Source organism: Nicotiana tabacum, chromosome 2 (genome assembly GCF_000715075.1).
Source record: "Nicotiana tabacum cultivar K326 chromosome 2, ASM71507v2, whole genome shotgun sequence".
Classification (NCBI taxonomy): Eukaryota; Viridiplantae; Streptophyta; class Magnoliopsida; order Solanales; family Solanaceae; genus Nicotiana; species Nicotiana tabacum.
Window position 1 is genome coordinate 91,750,343 of NC_134081.1, and position 21,049 is coordinate 91,771,391.

At 35.6% G+C, this 21,049-nt stretch overlaps 1 protein-coding gene across 4 annotated transcripts; it reads left to right on the plus strand.

The window, feature by feature from the left end:
• Positions 1-2,168: 2,168 nt before the first annotated feature.
• Positions 2,169-20,617, plus strand: LOC107780972 (putative callose synthase 8). Of its 4 annotated transcripts, XR_012701751.1 has the most exons (42): positions 2,169-2,535; positions 3,614-3,714; positions 4,208-4,329; positions 4,419-4,500; positions 4,592-4,702; positions 4,866-4,985; positions 5,172-5,264; positions 5,347-5,438; positions 5,560-5,686; positions 6,887-7,024; positions 7,103-7,179; positions 7,284-7,440; positions 7,925-8,050; positions 8,149-8,266; positions 9,174-9,502; positions 10,044-10,096; positions 10,186-10,246; positions 11,401-11,482; positions 11,562-11,611; positions 11,706-11,792; positions 11,858-11,992; positions 12,074-12,177; positions 12,296-12,380; positions 12,471-12,631; positions 12,754-12,877; positions 12,981-13,075; positions 13,151-13,289; positions 13,460-13,611; positions 14,722-14,828; positions 14,957-15,076; positions 15,184-15,252; positions 15,347-15,515; positions 15,650-15,761; positions 16,438-16,557; positions 16,636-16,751; positions 17,293-17,376; positions 17,626-17,738; positions 17,823-18,052; positions 18,715-18,782; positions 18,900-19,748; positions 19,839-20,024; positions 20,129-20,617. XR_012701751.1 is itself a non-coding variant. In XM_016601596.2 (41 exons), the coding sequence occupies exons 1-41, from the start codon at positions 2,289-2,291 to the stop codon at positions 20,354-20,356; spliced, it is 5,871 nt and encodes a 1,956-aa protein (XP_016457082.1). In that variant the 5' UTR covers positions 2,177-2,288; the 3' UTR covers positions 20,357-20,617. The 4 variants fall into 4 exon arrangements, 3 of the variants coding, with proteins under 3 accessions (XP_016457082.1, XP_016457080.1, XP_075092154.1); XM_016601596.2 differs by lacking the exon at positions 18,715-18,782 and having other exon boundaries at positions 2,177-2,535; positions 11,562-11,616; positions 11,706-11,787; XM_016601594.2 differs by lacking the exon at positions 18,715-18,782 and having other exon boundaries at positions 2,178-2,535.
• The last annotated feature ends 432 nt before the right edge of the window (positions 20,618-21,049 follow it).

A 21,049-nucleotide genomic window follows, 5' to 3' on the forward strand; every position in this document is an offset into this window, starting at 1 on the left:
ATATTTATTATATTAACCTTTAAGTTTTAATAATTATTTCATTTAAAATTTAATCTAACTGTGTAATTGCACTTGTACAACCAAACAGTACGCTTGTAATTACACTGTAATTACGTTATGACAAACAAGCAGGCCGTCGTAATTACTATATTGTGTAATTACTGGACAGTGTAATTACTACCCTAGTAAGTACACCAATTCCAATTACCGGGTGACTTTTCAAACAGACTTAATGCTTAGCTATGTAATTAATAGTACTTATTAGCTATACTTATTTTAGCATGACCTATATAGTATTTTTAGATTATATTAATTTTTATTATGGCTTATTAATTAGCAATATTTGCTTTATGCAATTTTATTATCTTTGTTATTGAATATTTTAGTATAATGCTATGACTTATCTCATATTATTGTGTTATTTTCTTGAAAAATACATTATATAGTTGTATCTTACTAGGACTAAAGAAATATTTGGAGCACAAGTTACATATTTTGTGTTATGAAGACTTTCGCAGAAAAAGTCCGAAAACTCGAAAAAAATCGACAAACCCGAGAAAAATCGAGATTGAAAAACCTGACTTTGTTGGTTTGGTATGATTTATAGATTTAAAAACCAGACACTGTTGGTTTGGTTTGGTAATTAAAAAATCCGAACCAACCCGACCTACCTACAACCCCTAACCCTAGAAGAGATAGAGCTGTAAACTTTAGTCTACTTCCCATTTTTTCTCATAAAATTTATTGAATTAATTATATAAATTATTAATTTTCAATAACTTTAAAGAACTAAATTTCCGATCTCATAAACTTTAATACGGTGTCGACCCTAGGTGACCTTCAGTTGAAATTTTTTGCAGTAGCTTAAAGCTAGAAGTTTACACGTATGCGTGTCTAGTCTAGCACTGATATTTCCAATTACCAAAGAACCCATCAGATCCTCTGAAGAGAACTGACCTTTTTTTGTCCTTAACAGGCAAGGAATAGCAAAAGGCAGTCATATTATAAGGTACTTTTCCAATGCCTACTAGTAATACTTTTTGATTGCCTCATGGCCTATCAGAGAGAAATCTGTAATTATTTTTCTTTTTTACAGTAGTTGCAAAAAAAATTAGTCTCATGACCTTTTAAAAGGTTAAAGCTGAATACCCCACACGCACCCCCCACTTTCCTGTCAATTATTTGGAGTTAGTCTGTATTAAAGAAAAAGGGAGGTGAAGCTTTTTCCACCCAAATAAAGGTTTTCCCTTTACTTAACTTTGCTTAATTGCTTCAAGCCTAGTCTTTATCGCTTAACAACAGATCTTTCCTAGTACTTGTTTGCTGACAACTTGTAAGCCATAAATTTGATGTATGGCTTCTTCTATAGTGAACAATTAAAGTAGCTCTGCCAAAACATAAGACTTCACTAGTGAAGTAGCTAAACTCTTATCATAATAAAATCAAGAAACATTAGAAAGGATATTACGGTGGTGTTCTTGCCAAAAAAATAATATTACAATTGTGTCTCGACCAGTTTATAAGCATCTCGATTACTTCAGTAAGTATTTGTCACCTTCTATCAGTATCGAATAGCTTTGTCCATCAAAGCTTAAGCGTATGAAAATAATTTACTTAACAATTGGTGTTTGCTCATTTTTATTGACGGGGCTAGACCAACCTCAGAATGCAAAGGATCATCCTAGTTTTTGGAAAACTGCAAAGTTCCTTTATGTTTCATAATCTTGCAGTGTAAGTTAAATTAAAGCCCCCAACATTCTACAAGTTCGTACAAAGGGATGAGTCGTGACGTTTCTTCTCTATGTAGTTTTCAACTATGTATACTAATAAATTTGCCTAAAAGTTGACTTGACAAAGAGAGACATTATAAAAACTAAACAAAGCTGAGTTTATCTTAACCTAATTACAAAAACCTAGGGTTAAGTTTCTTGTAAAAAACTGAATGGTCTCTTTATGTTATGTTATGTCATGCCTTAACCAAGTGAACAATGGGTTTGTTGGGTCCCATTTGTTAGCTTTTTTTAACATTAAAATACCCGCCAAGAAGTTGATTCAACTTCCTTTTTTGATTTCCACAGTCCAAAAGATACAGAAAACACAACACAATACAGCATCAAAAGCAAAAGTGAAAAAGATCACATTCCCAAAAGCAACCAAAAAGCAAAATCACACTTTGTTGATACCAAACCAAACAACATGTATATACACTCAAGATCCTATTTTTATACTCTCAAACTCATGCATTATTTCTCCTTTGCATTCCCAAATGTTTCTTGGCTTTCCACAAAATGGCAGAAATTGTACTTGCAGAACCCATTCAAGAAAGTACTTCTTCTACTGCTGCTAGTACCAGCAGAAGAGGTTATACTACAAGCAATGAAAGACCCTTCACTAGATCAATCACTTTCGGGCGAGATCATGTGCCTGAGCCCTTTGACAGTGAGAAATTGCCAGTGACTTTGATTTCAGAAATTCAAAGATTTCTTCGAGTAGCTAATCTTATTGAGTCAGAGGAGCCTCGTGTGGCTTATCTTTGTAAGGCTTTATCTAATTCTTCCTCTGTGATTGCTTGTTTTGCTGTTATAGTTTTAAAAAATGGCAGTGTGTTATTCTTTTCAGTCATGGGTTGATAATTCAATGAACTCGGAGAGGTCGTTTTAGAATTAGATTTAAGTTATATACACTAGCAAGTTAGTAGTTTTTGCACTATCAATGCAATTCTTTTTTTTGGAAAATTCCCAGGAAACCAGCCGCCGCTACCCTTCAGGTGCGCACTGGGTAACTTATTCACTGTGCAATAGCTCGCAAATCATAAACCGTACTAGGCAAGCTCACTCTAACTGAGGAGGCTGCTGGTGAGAGAATCGATCCCAGGTCTCTGCACGTGGGAAATAACTAGTTAATAATAGGTTATTTCTACTATTTTCCATATTACTAAAAGGGCAGTCTGGTAGCATTACTGATTGTTTCCATGGCTCGAACGCATGAACTATTTTCCATGTTACTATCGGGCTTAATACTTATAGTTTAAAAAAAATTAGTCGGTGCACAAAATTCAATTAGGATTACAAGTGCATAGTGTGTGTTCGAAAAAATTCAAGTAGCAACAAGTTAGATTCATTTTCCAATTCAACTTTACCAATACATTTTTCTTAGATAATATGTCCACCACTTTTTGTTATCCCGTTTGACCATAAACTTAGTCAAAATTGGAGAATTTCAACTCATCTGGAAAATAGCTGTCTAATGGTTCTTCTAACTGTCTGTGATTCTCCCTTCAACCATGTATTTTTCTTTCCTGCACCAAGGAGGTTCTTTGAACTACATTGTGGTAAGAAACATTTTTATATTACTGAAATTATGCACATCAAAAACAGTATTTGCTTTTCTAGTTTTTATCTTAGGGATAAAAATTTGAGAAATGAAAAATTGAAGAGTAGTGTGTGCGTTAAAAGTTCTTTTTTTCATCCATACAACCATAATGTACAGAGGAAATGAACGTGCCGAAACAAATATAGTTAATTATTTTCATTTCATTCTTTCCTTCTTCTTTTTGTTAATGTTACTTATTTTCTTTTCAGTGATAAGTGATTAATCCAGATTTCTTAAGCAGGTCGTTTTCATGCTTTTGAAGTAGCGCATAACTTGGACAGGAATTCGAATGGTCGAGGAGTACGGCAGTTTAAAACTGCTCTTCTTCAACGGCTTGAACAGGTACAATCTATCTTCAGAAAGGACAGTTACTCAATCTGAATGTAAATATAGCTGTATTGAAATAGAGCTGCAGGATTCCCTGTCATCTTTAACGTCATTAGTGACTTGAACTAGTAAAAAGCTTTCAGAGGAGAAAAGAAAAACGTATTCTGGAAAATCTAAGATTGGTAGTTTATACTCATAATCTGCATTTGAATTTCTAAACAGAAACTTCACTTTTTTGTTCTAAAGCAGAAACTATTGGACCAAGTCCTCTTTTATAGTCCATACCAGACCTTGAAATGCCAATCTCAAAATTTGCTTCAGTTCTTTGTTTGTAACTTGCAATATGAACTTTCAAGTCTACATTTAGCACCATTTCATTTCATTCCGGACCTACCATCTTCAACTGTTTGAGCAGAGTTAATAGCTTTTGTAATAGTTTCCCGGTACTTTATTTCTATCTAGATCCATGCTATTGAATTGTCATGTTGTCTAATTCTATGAACTATAGGATGAAGAAGTTACTCTCAGGAAAAGGAAGGAAAAGACTGATTTACGTGAACTTAGACGTGCTTATCGTGAGTATAAAGACTACATCATCAAATATGGTGCAGAGAGTCATCTAGAAAATAGGTAATGATTCCACTCTATCAGGGTTTATCTTTGGCACCAAGAGCGCTAATGTCCGTAGAATCACCGTATCATGTTCTCTACTTGCACAGAGAAAGGCTGACTAAAGCACGTGCCATTGCTTCAGTGTTGTTTGAAGTATCGGATACAGTTTCCAGAGCAGCAGGTGTTCAGGTTTTGTTTATGTGATTTCCTTCTCTTATTACTTTGGTTAGCTCAATCTTGGTTGCATGCTAATAGAACCTTCTATGTGTCTTCTTATTAGGCTCTAGCTGGGAGTGAGAGTCGTGATGCCAAATCTGAACTCTTTGTGTCGTATAACATTCTTCCTCTTGATCAAGGAGGAATTCATCATGCAATCATGCAACTCCCTGAGGTATGTATAGATAATTATATGAGTTTAACTGGCTAAATGGTTTTGAGTGTAGCAATTGCTTCCCCTTTTTTCCCATGTTAGGTGAAAAAAGCCTATCTATTGGGCAATTTTGTCTTCTTTCCTTTTGTGTGACAGCTATAATAATGAGCTTAATATTCCACAGATTAAAGTTGCGGTTGCAGCAGTTCGTGATGTTCGTGGTTTGCCTTTCCTGGAAGATTGTCGAAAACACACAACCAACCTGGATTTGTTCAATTGGCTCCAGTTTTGCTTTGGATTTCAAGTATTAACCTCTCTATTGCATTTCAGTTCATAAATTCTCTGTTCAATCACCATTTCTTCTTTGTACATTTTGTTTGTATCAAGGTTATCAAAGCTGGAAAAATCAGTTCCTACGCACTTCTCAATTTAAGCATTTTATCCTCCCTGTCTATGGCATCAATAATTAAAATCACCTTTCTCTTGTCAGGAAGGAAATGTAGCCAATCAGAGAGAGCATTTAATTTTATTACTTGCTAATGCGCATGTTCGGCAGACTCAGAAGCAAGTATTAGTACCCAAGGTGCAGTACAAGTATTACCTGGCTCTTTCTAGTTAAGGTGTCAATTTAATCAGCTATGTTATGCTTGCTTTCCTGGTATTAGCTAGGGGATGTTGCCGTTGATGAGCTGATGAAGAAGTTTTTTAAAAATTATACAGATTGGTGCAAATTTTTGGGACGAAAAAGCAATATTAGGTAAGATAGTCTGTGACAGAACCATAGAATTCAAATTCCTGCTGCTTAGTGGAAGTTGTTATTTCTCTTCTTACTTCACTTCACTCTCTAACAGCTTTTTCGTTATCTCGTCACTGTTCAGGGTTCCATATTTGAAACAGGAGGCTCAGCAATACAAACTTCTGTATATAGGTCTTTATCTTCTGATATGGGGAGAGGCTGCTAATTTAAGATTTATGCCAGAATGCCTGTGTTACATATTTCACCATGTAAGCTGACACTTTATACCATTTCTGTAAAAGTGACTCCATATAAGAATTGACTTGCAGGGAAAGTAGTTTTACTCTGAATTATTACCATATACCAATATTTAATACAAGCTGTCTTCAGAGGTTCAAATAAAATTTAGATAATTTATGTTGTTGGTTCTATTTTCCTCTTTAAAGCAACCTTCATAAGGTGAGAGATTTTTCCGCATGCTGTGCTGTTAGGTTAGTGCGCGTTTGCCTTACAAGAAAGATCTTGATTAAAACTTTCACAGAAATAACCGCATAATGGGCTAATGACATTAACCTTTCTTCTTATTGATGTAAATTACTGTATCTTCCAATACTAAACTTAAAACAGATTCTAAAAGATCTAAAGAAAGGAAATAAGCAAGTATTCAAGGATATTTCATCCAGTGAATTTTCTATAATCAGTCCATGTCCTTTTTGACTTAGTGAAGTTTAATGCCTAAGTTCTTTTATTAGTTTGAAGACTAACCCTACAAAAAGTGTACAGTGCCGCAAAGAAAGAAAAGAAATAATTTAGGACGGTCTAACTGCTTGTTGCTCCATCATTGACCTGATTTTTAGGAGAAGGGATGTCTAATTAATTTCTTAAGCTAGAGATGAGGTTCTGGAAATTTGATGAATAGATGAGACATAGCTATAATTCAGCTATTTATCTAAATTTGGTTAGAAATAAGAATAGGTGGAGGTGAAAATAGTTTGGAAATGGATGGTAAGTGTTTTCTTGCAATGTTTTACTGCAAAATTGCACGCCAAGAAAATGTTGGTGGCAAAGTGTGAAAAGAAAACATTTACACTATCCTCCCTCTTATTCTCAGTCTTGTTTGAGAATTGATTCTTTACTTTCTTGGTATTAGTAAACAAAAGAGAAGCGCTCGTAGAAGCATCTGTTGTGGGTTTTGTTTTGTTTGATCTTTATCACTATAAAGTTCGATGCTAAATTTGGCCCCGTGCTCATGGTCAGTGATATTTTGTCACTTACTATGATGAGTTAGGCGGACATGATCAGCCATCTGCCAGACTTAAGCTACAAAAGTGATGGATCTACATTGATCCTTGATACAGAAGAATAGAGTTTCACCATTATATGTTTTTGCATCTGCAGTCCTGATTCATGATTTAAGCTTCAACATTCATTTGGAGATTGAAATACAACAAATATATTCTCTCTTGCAGATGGCATATGAGTTGCACAGCATGCTAATTGGTGCTGTAAGCATGACAACTGAAGAAAAACTCATGCCAGCTTACCAGGGAAATTCAGAATCTTTTCTGAACAACGTAGTGTCTCCAGTGTATGATGTCATATATAAGGTACTTTAAAGTTTGGACATGCATTTACCTTTGATCTCTGCAATTTCAGTTTCTAACCTTATCTGTGAAACACTTAAGGAAGCAATGAAAAGCAGAAATGGAACAGCTGATCACTCGACATGGAGGAACTATGATGATCTGAATGAGTTCTTTTGGTAGAGCTAACTCTCTCTCTATGCCAATCCTATATTTCAGTTGAGGGACTCCTAAATATATGCCAGGAAGTTTATATGATGCGCTGGTTGCTTCGCCTTTCCAGGTCTCCAGATTGTTTTCAAATAGGTTGGCCCATGCGCCTGGACCATGATTTCTTTTGTATAGGATCTCCAAGTAATCTCAAAGTTCGAAAAGAAAAGGCCTCTGTTGCCAACCAAGAAGGCAACAAAAAGGATGCTAATGAAGATGAAGAAATGGGGGTAAGATACACTTTAGACATTTCAAATTATACCAAATAATGTATGTAGACAGAAGAAAGTGGCCTGTCGTTTCATTGATAATGCAAGTTTGCGTTTTATCTTAATGTATCTCGTATTTGTTTCGTTACCACTTTACTCTTTCTGCTGAATCAAGAAATACTTGGGCTTAAAACCTTTCGACTGCCTAAAGTCTATGGGAAGGGATAAATTTGCTTTTCTCCTTCAATGATACAGCCTTCTGTATATCAATGTGTGGTATTCCTGTTTGTTATGTGTTTGAGCATGGTGACATATTAGCTTTAAAGATTCTCTGTATTAGTGGGGACACAAGTAATTTGCTCTCTACAACTTACTTGTCCGCCTTTTACAATGAAATGTTGAGCTTTGTTGCAACACCAGGACTAATCATGTGCAAATCAGTTGTTTTTTCCAATGTTTAAGATACTGAAATTTCAGAATTACAGTTTCATTTTGTGATCTTCAGATCCTAGTGGATGAGGTGCGGGAACCAAAGTGGCTGGGGAAGATGAGTTTTGTAGAAATCCGCTCATTTTGGCAGATTTTCAGAAGCTTTGACAGAATGTGGAGCTTTTTTATCCTATCACTTCAGGTGTGTTTGGAAAGAGAAGATATTAACAATAGCTTAAGTATACATTCTTGCCGGGTTACTAAATTCCTTTTCTTCCTTTCTTGCCTGTTTTCTTTTAGGCAATGATAATTATGGCATCTCACGATTTGGATTCTCCTCTACAAGTCTTTGATGCAACAGTACTCGAGGATGTTATGAGTATCTTTATCACATCAGCGGTTATTAAACTTGTAAATGGTATGACATGATTTGGAGAAATCTATTAGAGTTTAATCTAAGAAGTGCTAGAAACACAATATAGTGAGTCTAAAACAAAGGTAAGATTGTAAATATCTACTTGAATATAAGTGGTTCCCGTAAGGTACAGAACTATTTTAGGACAGAAGTGATTGCATTATGGCATTTTGACTACCTCATAAGTAGAGATCTCAGGACGCGCCTAAACTTTCCATATCAGCATGTTGGCACCCAGTGAAGTTACTTTTTTCTTATTTTTCAAATATCTTTGAACTTTTATTATTAGAACGGGCACTCTTTTGTCAATAAGTGGGATTCTCTGGGAACTGATAGTTTTTTTTTGAAGGGCATTACTCTATAGCTAATAGAGTGTGATTGTGTGCTTTAGACTGGTAACTAATGAATGTGGGATATTGTCTATGAAGGTATTACTTCAATGGCTATAAGAAAGACTTAGTTTCATACCATAATCTCTTTAAATGCTAATGTCTCTTAAAGATGTCTACTTTTGTAAGCTGCTTCCCCATGAGTTTTTATTTGAGTACAACAACCTGTTTGGTGGTTCTTATGAAGAGCAATTATCTTGTCCAAGATTTAAATTATCTTGAAAATACGGTTTCCTTTTCTTCCTGAATAAAATGTTTCCTCCCAGTTCACTGTTAAATAATCTTTCATGACTATTTTAGTTCTCCAAAATTGCAATGGTCACTCTTCCATGTATAGTTAGTTTTGGTCTTAAGCATCAGAATGTCATCTCCAAGCGCCTATGTATATTGGTGAGCAAATATTTTGGCTAGGACCACTAGGTCTCTTTTATTGTCTACTGCTTTTCTTATTTGATTTATTTTATTGTCTACCTGCCTATCATAAATTAAGACAAAACGAGTGAAGATTCTCATTCTTGCAGCTATTCTTGATATCATCTTTACATGGAAAGCTCGATGTACAGTGGACCCCAATCAAACTCTGAAACATGTGCTGAGGGTGGTTGTTGCTATGATGTGGACCATCATTCTTCCCATATATTATGCTAGTTCTCGTAGAAAATATACTTGTTATTCAACGCAAAGTGGGAGTTGGCTTGGAGAGTGGTGCTATTCTTCCTATATGGTAGCAGTTGCATTCTACTTGATGACCAATGCAATTGACATGGTTCTATTTTTTGTGCCTGTGGTTGGAAAGTATATCGAGACCTCCAATTACCGGATATGCATGTTCTTATCCTGGTGGACTCAGGTAAACCTTCAGTGTCCTGATCCTAGCCTGCACAAATGTGTTGGAGCAATGCAGTCAAAGATTCTAAATATTTTAGGGTTGCAATACATACTGTTTATTATCGTTTGTCCTGCTACAGCTTCTTTTGATTTTTCAGCCTGCTTAGGACTAATTCATGAATGTTTTCTGGAATCTACAAGATATCTGAGCTTAACTGCATATCAATTGCCAACTATTTGAGCAGATAAATCACCAGACTGCAAAAGAAATTTGAAGAATAAAATAGAAGTAACGATAAAAAATATCCAGTCATCTCATCTTATGTTGACCAAATCTTAATCCTATCATGAGATTTGCAAACAGGATTTGCATGAATAAGGTGTTTCTTTCTTGAACTTCATATTTAGTATTTTGAGAGTAAAGTCAATATCATGTTGGTCTGACCTATAATTCTATGACCTAAAAGAGTTCTGACAAAGCAAAGTGCTTTTTCATCTTACTTAATGGTATGTGTTTCTTATTCATTATATGTCAGTGTTGAGTTTTTGTATTCAAAATGCAGCCTAAGCTATATGTTGGCCGAGGAATGCAAGAAAGCCAAGTCTCCCTTCTAAAGTATATCCTATGTACCTACTCTGAGCCTTTTTTATTATTTTAAGTATTCTCTTGATGGGTTCCTCATTAAGCCTTATTTCTGGTTTTAGGTATACCATTTTTTGGATGCTCTTGTTAATAAGCAAATTCATATTTAGCTACGCGTTTGAGGTGAGTGGTTCTAAGCCTTATTTTTGGCTTACAAGCTAGTATTACTAATTAGATCATTGACATGTCCCTTTTTTTTAATGCATGAGCAGTGAATCAGAAAATAAGTTTATTTTATGAATGTTTATGAGTTTCTTATATATTGTCTACCCAAAGTTTTTAGTATGTTAGTGTTGTCTGTCTAGAAGACTAGTGCTTATTAGATGACTCTTATTATAATAGAGATATAACTACTAGAGTATATTAGAGAACCTCTAGTGTTAGATAATCCTGAAGTATAGTGTACTGAAATATTATGGACCAAAACAGAGCATTTATGATAATGAGGATTCATACAACCGACCCCAACTAGCTTGGGATGAGGCATAGTAGTTGTAGTTGTGCTGTATTTTCTAAAAGAACACATGGTCAATATCATCTGAGTTTTCGACACTCTTTATCTGAACAATGAGTTGAATAACATTACTGCGCTATCCTGCAATAATTGCTTTACCTCTTCTTGGTATGATGTATAATGTTTTTAAGAATAATCCTTCCTTTGATAAAGTTATTCATTTCTAAAACTATTAAGGAAAATATTTTCACCAAATAAAGGTAAATGATTTACGTCATTTTGCATAAGTCAGTTTCTAGTCCAACTCCTTGATTCCTGATCCATATACTTTGTTGCTAACAACTTGTAAAACATTATTTGTGCTCCTTACTGATCTTAAAATATCACCCGATGCCTCCAGCCCATGTTCGACGCCCACCCTCCTCCACTATCACATTTATCAACTTTTGTATCCAATGAGACACTGAAATTGACGTGGGAAATGATTTTCTCTAGTGGAACTATTCCCAAGGAATATATTTTCTGTCGGAAACATCTTATGTTATAGCAAATAGGGCCTTACAATTTGATTTTCTGAAAGTTGCAATTGAACAGCATACTATCAGATGCAAAAATTGATATCCCTTCTTTACAATGATGTTACCAACTAACGTTAAAATTATGTGCAAATCCCAAGTCCTTGACTTGTAGAGAAATTCTTTAACATTCAACAGGATATGTTTATTTGTCTGCTCTGAAAGACTTGGGAAGAAACATCTTTTCAATTAACCTGTGTAGAAATCTTTTCCCACAAGCTCATGTTAACTTTTCATGAAATATCCAGATAAAACCACTTATATCACCTACAAGACAGATCATGGCAATCGGGGTGAAAAATTATGACTGGCACGAGCTTTTCCCTAAAGGTAATGTCTAACCTTTTATCTTCTTAAGTAGCTGAAGAGTGTAGATTGTAAATCCTCTGAATGATTTCTTCCAATTTAGTCAAGAGCAATGCTGGAGCAATAGCTGCTATATGGGCTCCAATTGTACTTGTAAGGTCTATTAAGATTTCATCGTATCTTTCTGAAGCTTCATTTTCTTTTGTTTACATAAATCTCTTCTGTGCTGAATTTGTTGTTGTTTCAGGTATATTTCATGGATGCACAAATCTGGTATTCTGTTTACTGTTCCATCTTTGGCGGAGTGTATGGAATCCTCCACCATCTTGGTGAGGTGAGTTATTTTTAGTTAATTTTAAACCGTTATATGGATACTCTCATATCTTTTGTTCACCACAGATTCGGACGCTAGGAATGCTGAGAAGTAGATTTCACACGTTACCTGATGCTTTCAATGCTCGTCTTGTCCCACCCCAAGCAAAAGATACTGGAAACATTCTAAAGAATTGGCTCATCCCTCTGACGTTCCAAAAGGTTTTTACAATTGGTTTTTTAAGTTTACTTTCCAATTCTTTAAAATTCTCTATCTCATCCCTTTGGAGTTCCGTTTGGCAGAACTTTCACTTTTCAGAAAGGGAAAAGAACAATGTTGTAAAGTTTGTTCTTGTATGGAACCAAATCATCAATAGCTTCCGGGAGGAGGACGTGATAAGTGACAGGTTAATTATTTCTCTCTAGCTCTATCCCGATTAAAAAAAAAGAATTATTTCTTTCTAGCTTATGTGGACATGATGTTCTTTACTAAAAAGCTAAGAACTCTGTAATAACTGACAACAGGGAGATGGATTTGATGAAAATGCCTGTATTTTCAGAATTATTCTCTGGTCGAGTTTGTTGGCCTGTTTTTCTTTTAGCAGATAAGGTACCATGTTAAGCTTGGAGCTTTGTCTAATTTTACATTAGCTTGCATGTTATTCATTATTGTTTTGACTTGTTCTCCGTCTTTTGGTAGCTTTCGAAAGCACTAAGTATTGCACGAGACTTTGAGGGAAAGGATGAAGTGCTTTTAAGAACAATAAAGAAGGACACGTACATGTACATGGTTGTGACAGAGTGTTATGAATCACTGAAATACATCCTCGAAATTCTTGTTGTTGGTGACCTTGAGAGAAGGTTGTACAGACTATATTATTTCAAATGCAATTTAATATTGATACCAATACTGCGGACAACACTTTCTGCATTTTTACTCTATTTTAGAGTCCCAATTCATGGCATGGTTGTCCACTTTTCAGGGTCATTTCTGGTATATTAGATGAGATTGAGGAATGTATTCAAAGATCAACACTTCTCAAGGACTTGAAGATGAGTGAATTACCGGTTCTAAGTGCTAAGTGTATTACATTGCTTGAGCTTCTGGTAAATTTGCACGCAAACATCAACCTTTTGCTCCTTTACTATTACCAATTTCTTCATTTGTCCCACTCACGATTTCCATATTGACGCAAATCGGTATATCAAGATTGAGGGAAATGAAAGCCACCATAACAAAGTCGTATTGGCACTTCAAGATATCTTTGAGCTCGTAATAAGTGATTTGATGTTAAATGAATCAAGGTTAGATGGCTGAAGAATTTCAAGTCATAAGATTCTTATATTTGTTGTGTGTCTAATCATCCTGCATGGTTGTAGAACAATGGAGTTACTTTATGCTCACCTGCAAAGTGGGGAAGAGGTCGCTGAACTTTTCAGTTGGATTGAACCACCACTGTTTGCATCTAAGCATTCAATCCATTTTCCATTGCCAGATAGTGGTTCTTTAATGGAAAAGGTGCTGCAACTCACTTTACTACTTATCTTTCTCTTACTCTTGTATATGCAAGTTCTTATATCTGAAAGGTTCATCTTTTTTTCATCCACGAACTTCCCTCTAACTAAAAACATATGCATAGCTACACAAACCCATTGCGTTTATGGCGACTTGTTTAATTTCAATGGTAGGTCAAGCGGTTCCGTTTACTGCTTACTGTAGAAGATAAAGCACTGGGTATACCTACCAACTTGGAGGCTCGCAGGCGGATTTCCTTTTTCGCCACTTCTCTGTTTATGAACATGCCTAATGCCCCAAAGGTGCGGAACATGTTATCATTCAGGTCAGATTTCATCACATTTGCTTAATATTTTTGTCACTTTGAACTCTTAGCGTAACTTTAAATTTCTTATCTCATGTCTGCTTTTTGTGAAAGGAAATAATCGTAGTGGAAGGTTTTTTTTTCTTCAAACAACAAGTATCTGGTTCAGCTATTCAATCAAATGATATTGAGCATGTTTCTCATCAATTCTCGAGAAACGAGTGTGCTATTTCTTTGCAAAAACTATGTTCAATTTCATTCTTGGACATGCCACCAAGATCTCCTCGTTAGTTGGGAGAAGAACCCAATCAAATAAGATTTTTGGAAAAAACATATAGAGAATGCTTTGGTTGGACAAAATTTCGATAGTAAACAAGGACCAACCTTTTCGTCAAAAAACCAAGTTTATCAGTCAAACATTCAATATAATTGCACAAGATCTAGTTCAGGTAGTATAAAGGATCTTGTCATTAAAGATATTTGGATTCTGTTAGTAATGAGAAATTTGAAATATCGCATTGTGATTGATCAAAAAGATATTCAACAGCGTAAAGAAATATTGGTTCTTTGGGACCTTTTCCTTTCTCATGTTTCTGACACCTTTTTGGTTATTCAATTCCCCAGCTGTTCATAGAATCTGAGTAGATGTTTAATCCTTTGTTTCTGTAGAAAAGTGGAAGGATTTTTTGGGAACTGCAAGTTCCATCTGTTCTTTCTTCTCTGCTAGATGATCAAGGTCCACTAGAGATCAAAAATTCGTTAAGGACCAAAAGATCTTTCTTCAAAATAAAGAGATGGTTATAAAACTAATATAAATATGTATACAAAAGCGCATCGTGTGATGTGTGGATTAGGTGCACATCACAGGTTCAAACCTTGTTGCAGATAAAATCCTGATATTTAAGTGGAGAAGGGTAGAGGATGGGCCCATTATCCACCGAGTTTCAAACCATGCCACTGGCCCTAGGGAATTTCTCGGATATCAAAATGCTGTCTCAATTCTTCCTGTTTCACCTAAAGCTGACAAATCAATTGAACTTGTCAAGCACAACAGTTTAAGATGAGAGTCTCACTATTCTTGTAAACAGATTTCATCAATATATCAACTTATGAAACTTGTTTATCTCACAGTGTTTTAACTCCACACTACATGGAGGAAGTTAAATTTTCAAAGAAGGAGCTCAATTCAACAAAACAAGGGGTCGCTATCCTTTTCTATTTGAAAAACATATTTCCAGGTTGCTACCACAAAACTTATCTGTGACTTTAGAGATTGGGAGAGAGAGGGAGAGAGAGCTCTTTCCATCTCATAAGTTAAGGTCCAATTGTGATTCATTAAATCTTAATTTTAATTATATATTGTCAGATGAATGGGAAAACTTTTTGGAGCGCATGGAAAGGGAAAGATCAGATGAATCTAATGATGAACTCGAGGAAGAAGAACGAAATTGGGCTTCTTTCCGAGGGCAAACTCTAAGCAGAACAGGTGGAATAATCTTTCATTTAAATGTGATTTCCATAAAAAGTGTAAATCTAAACTCTGTTCTTACTAGAGATGTTCTTTATTCTGTTTTCTTTCTTTCAACAAAACAGTCCGAGGAATGATGTATTACAGGAAAGCGCTGAAGTTGCAAGCTTTTCTTGACATGGCTGAGGATGATGGTTTGTCAAAACAACAATTCAGATGTTTTGCTTTTCACCCCATCCCCATATTTGACTAAAGAGGACGTTGTTTGCATTTTCTATCTTTCCCCAGATATCCTCCAAGGTTATGATGCAATTGAGAAGAAAAATGATACATTATCAGCTCAACTTGAAGCCTTAGCAGACATGAAATTTACACATGTTGTGTCTTGTCAAATATATGGATCACAGAAGAACTCTGGCGACCCTCAGGCCAAAGACATACTTGATTTGATGATAAGGTGCTTTTTTTCGATGAAACTTCATTCTGGACATTATTGTACTTGAATAGAAGTTTTTAAGCAATTTAGAAATGTTATTTTGTGGATGTATTGCTGAAAGGTACCCTTTCCTTCCTTTTTTTGGGTAATTAAAGGTACCCTTCCTTGCGTGTTGCTTATGTTGAGGAGAAAGAAGAAATTACGGCAGACAAGCCGCGAAAAGTTTATTCATCTATTCTAGTTAAAGCTGTTAACGGTTTTGACCAGGTATGAAAAAGAAATATCTCAGCAGTTGAATATATTAAATAGAAACATCGCTTCAAGAAAGTGTAATTCCACCATGCTTGTCGGATAGGAAATAATTTGTTATCCCCGGGTTTTCATGATCATTAATGGAATTTGTATATCTTTGTATCCATATTCTGTGGCATTTTACTAGGGTCAAGGACAAGTGATTTCCTGCATGCTGTATTGCTGGTGTTAGTTGAAGAGTCTCAAAGTTAATAGTTGGCTTTTATCAAAAGAGTATATGTAGTTAATATGTCAGAAAAGGATGAGATTATATCACCTCCTTCCAGTTTTACTTTTACTTGTGATACTTTTGGACTTGCATAAGACAATTTTAATTTGATCGTTCTAGTCTATTAAGTTGTTTAATAGATTTGAAGTCTGGAAACTTGTGAAGGATATATACTCTAATGTGTTAGGGTGAATATTCCTAATTAGAAAAACAATAAGAAATTTTTCTTTTTCCCTATGTTATTATTCTTAGGGTGAATATCCCTAGTCTGTCCTTTTCTTCACTTGGTTAGGCCTTTTAGTTTCAAATTCTTCTGATGTAGGTACTTCTATTTGAGGTGAATAAGGTACCTTAATTAATCAGAATGAACATTGTCTGTTAATGGTCTATCTTATCCTTACAATTGTTTGTCAACTGTTATAGGAAGTATACCGCATAAAGCTTCCTGGCCCACCAAATATTGGAGAGGGGAAACCGGAAAATCAAAATCATTCCATAATTTTCACACGTGGTGAAGCTCTCCAAACCATTGACATGAACCAGGTATTCATCAGCCTTCATTTTATGGAAAAAGAAAAAAGAATAATCTCATATATGTGTTCTAATAGTTTGTTCTTACAGGATAGCTATTTAGAAGAAGCTTTGAAAGTACGAAATATCTTGCAAGAGTTCCTGAAAGACCATGGTCGGCGGCATCCTACGGTACTTGGCATGAGAGAGCACATATTTACAGGGAGGTCAGCATCTGAGAATTATGATTACAATGACCTGATTATACAATTTTTCCATCTTTTCTTTAGCCGAGTGTCTATCGGAAACAATATCTCTGCCCTTCCAGGGTAGGGGTAAGGCTGCGTGCATCCTACCCTCCCCAGACCCCGCTTGTGGGATTGACCTGATTATACAATTATATAATAGCCAGCTTTGGTTAGGGGTAAGAATGTTATCTGGAGTTCATTTTTCATTGTTAATCTCCAATATGGAGATAGCCAGTTTTACACATTGTTCTTGGGTTAGGGTTAAAGTTTGAGTTCTGAACTTTACTAAGTTGAATTACCATAGTTGGCTATTTGAATCCAGTGCCATTTGTTTTTAGCTATACATGTGGATTGGGAATTCCTGCATCAACTACATTGTCAACGAGAATATTAATGCCTGTTACGCAGAACGAGTTAACTCTAAAAAGAGGATAATAGATATTAAAAGAAAATAAGAATAAAGAAGAGAAATTTTTGAATTAAATGCTAAAGAAGCTTCCATCCACTTCTCTGATTGCAGTGTTTCTTCTTTAGCTTGGTTTATGTCCTATCAAGAGACCAGTTTTGTTACCATTGGCCAGAGGCTTCTGGCTAATCCACTCAGGTAATTTACGGCCTATTTTATACATGCTTACTGTTATGTTATAATAATCAAAAGATTAATAAGGAAATAATCTTTGGGGATAAAAGATCAGTTCTATATTCCTTTCCAAAAGTCACATTGTGTTTTTCTTGTTCTCTGCATAAAGGAAAACAAGAATATATTCAGTTTGCTTACAGCAACTGTCTCTCTTTTTTTTAAAAAAAATTTATATATATTATTTTTTACTTTCTTTTCCATCGAAAATTTCAGGGTCAGGTTCCATTATGGTCACCCGGATTTGTTTGACCGAGTATTTCATTTGACAAGAGGTGGCATTAGCAAAGCATCCAAAACAATCAACTTGAGCGAAGACGTTTTTGCAGGTTTTCCACTTAATGCAAATTGTTTATTTGAACATCATAGAGTTGTACAGATTAGCAAGCACTTGACTCTCTGATGTAATGTAGGATTTAACACAACTCTGAGACGGGGATATGTCACGTATCTTGAGTACATGCAAGTCGGAAAAGGCCGTGATGTAGGCCTTAACCAGATTTCAAAGTTTGAAGCTAAAGTTGCCAATGGAAACAGCGAACAAACAATCAGCCGTGATATATACCGCCTTGGTCATAGATTTGACTTCTTCCGAATGCTCTCTTGTTATTTTACAACCGTTGGCTTCTACTTCAACAGCCTGGTAACTATGTTACATCCTGTAATTTATCTTCTTTTTGCTGTCTTTGAACATGAAATTTGTTTAGTACGTCATGAATGAGCTTCTTGGAAACTCGACCTGCTTCGTCACACTTGCAACCTTTTTTAATAAAATCTTTGCGTGGTGAGGGATCAAAATGGCTTAACTGATGCAATTCTCTCTTCCTCCATCCGGAAATGCTTTACCTGCTTTCTGTTTTGGTCCTTGAAAAAGGCGACCTCTTTCTTACTCCAACAAGTGAAATTAACATAAACCATTACTTCACTTGCAACTTTATTAATACTTAGTACTCAGTAGTTTTTAGTCAAACTTGGAGTTTATCCTTTTTTACTGTCTCTAAGTACTAGACTTTCTTACTAAGCATTAGTATGCGACTTGGAACCGTGGTCTGATTCGACACTTCTGACGTTCTCTGTAAAGTCTTTGCATCGGTGAAGAGTTGGTTTAACTGCTGCAATTTTATTATTATTCCATCCAATACTTGACCTATTTTCCTTCTGTCCTTAACAGAAAACTGGACTCTTGTTCGCTTTAACACGTGAAACTAACATCTTCTTAATCAACTACTTCGTATTTCTAATAATTATTTCTATTAAACTCATAGAATAATCAATTCAAACATTTTACTCTGATTAACTGTGTAGGTTAGACTATGTGATATTTTCTGAGTCCAAGGGAGTACCTTATTTGCTTAATCAAGAAATTTACAGTGGTAATTCTTATAAATAATTCAAGCGTTTCAGCTTCCATATTCTCTTGGTCTCCTGAGATACACTTGGCTATGCTGATTTCTATGTCTCTTTTAATCCCTGTTATCAAAACTTTGCAGCTATCAGTGATTACGATATATGTGTTTCTCTACGGGCAGCTATACCTGGTATTAAGTGGTCTACAAAGAGCCCTTCTCATTGAGGCGAAATTGCAAAACATAAAATCACTGGAAACAGCTCTAGCTTCTCAGTCATTTATCCAGCTTGGACTTTTAACGGGGTTACCAATGGTGATAGAGTTGGGACTTGAGCGAGGGTATCTTAATGCCCTTAAAGATTTTGTTCTCATGCAATTGCAACTGGCTGCTGTTTTCTTTACTTTTTCCTACGGAACAAAATCTCACTATTATGGCAGAACAATTCTTCATGGGGGTGCCAAGTATAGACCCACTGGTCGTAAAGTAGTGGTTTTTCATGCGAGCTTCACCGAAAACTATAGACTTTACTCTCGGAGTCACTTTATAAAAGGATTTGAACTTCTGCTTCTATTAATTGTTTATGATTTGTATAGGCGATCATACGAGAGCAACATGGCATATGTTTTAACAACTTATGCTATATGGTTCATGTCATTGACTTGGTTGTTTGCGCCGTTTCTGTTTAATCCTTCTGGATTTGACTGGGGCAAGATAATGGATGACTGGAAAGATTGGAACAAGTGGATCAATCAGCAAGGTGGTATAGGGATACAACAAGACAAAAGTTGGCAGTCTTGGTGGAATGACGAACAAGCTCATCTTCGTCATGCAGGGTTATTTTCTCGGTTAATTGAGATTCTCCTTTCACTAAGATTTTTCCTTTACCAGTATGGACTGGTGTATCACCTAGACATATCCGGCTCCCATAAAAATTTCCTAGTCTATGTGCTCTCATGGGTTGTCATTGCTTTTATTTTCCTCTTGGTCAAGGTAAGCTTCTTTCTTCACATTGTTTTGACTAGTATCTAATTTCTTGTTAACATTGTTCACTTTTTTAATGAATTCTCCAACATGACACAGGTGCTGAATATTGGAAGGCGGGTTTTAAGTGCAAACCATCAGTTAACTTTCCGGCTGTTTAAAGCTTTTATTTTCCTAGGAGTTGTAGCTACTACTATTACCCTCTCAATCATATGTCATCTGTCCGTGAAAGACTTGATTGTCTGCTGTCTAGCTTTTCTACCAACTGGTTGGGGCTTCATATTGGTATATGTTCTTCCTAAAAGCCTTGATGTTGTACTACTTTCTGCTTGTCCGATTGTTTTCTCGTTTAAATCTTTTTATTGCATAAATGGTTGTTTTTTCCTCAGGTTGGGCAAGCAGTGAGACCCAAGATTGAAGGTACTGGATTATGGCACTTCACTCGGGTGTTTGCTCGGGCTTATGACTATGGAATGGGTGTTGTTCTTTTTGCACCTATATCTTCATTGGCTTGGCTTCCAATAATTTCAGCTTTCCAAACTCGGTTTCTGTTTAATGAGGCTTTCAGTAGGAGGTTGCAAATTCAGCCAATTCTCGCAGGAAAGAAGAATCATTAGTGATCTCTCCTTGGAACAACTCGGTTTTGACTACATAACTTGCACGTGCATATACTTCATTTTTTAGTACTGTAGAAGACCAAGATGTCTAGGTTACTTTCAGTAAAATAGTAAAAACCATCTTGTCATGTGGATATAATATATTCAATAGGTTAGCAATAGGTTATATTCTTTTATGTATAGATTTACTACTTTGATAAGGTACAGTGCATAGACGTTTGATGAATACACAACTATCAAAATATACTACCCTTATGAAAAGTCAGTATTATTTTTTGCTACAGTACCTAATCACATAGGGTAACTTTGTGGCATCAATCGAAGAGACTATGTAATGACCTGGCCGGTCGATTTGTGTATTGTAGCCCCTTTTCCCTATTTATTATCTCTTCTATGTTCATTTGTAGTTATGTGACTTGCCGGGGTGGTTGATCTGGTTTCGGGTATGTTTCGGATGAATTGGGACACTTAGTCTCAAGGTTGGAAGTTTAAGTTGGAAGAGTTGGAAGAAATTTGACTTTTGTGTAGACAACTCCGGAATAGAGTTTTGATGGTTCTGATAGTTTCGTATGGTGATTTTGGACTTAATTGTATGTCCGGATTTGGATTTGAAGGTCAGTAAGTTATTTTGGCTTAAATTGGCGAAAGTTGGAAAGTTGAAAGTTTGGAAGGTTGCTAGGTTTGACCGAGAGT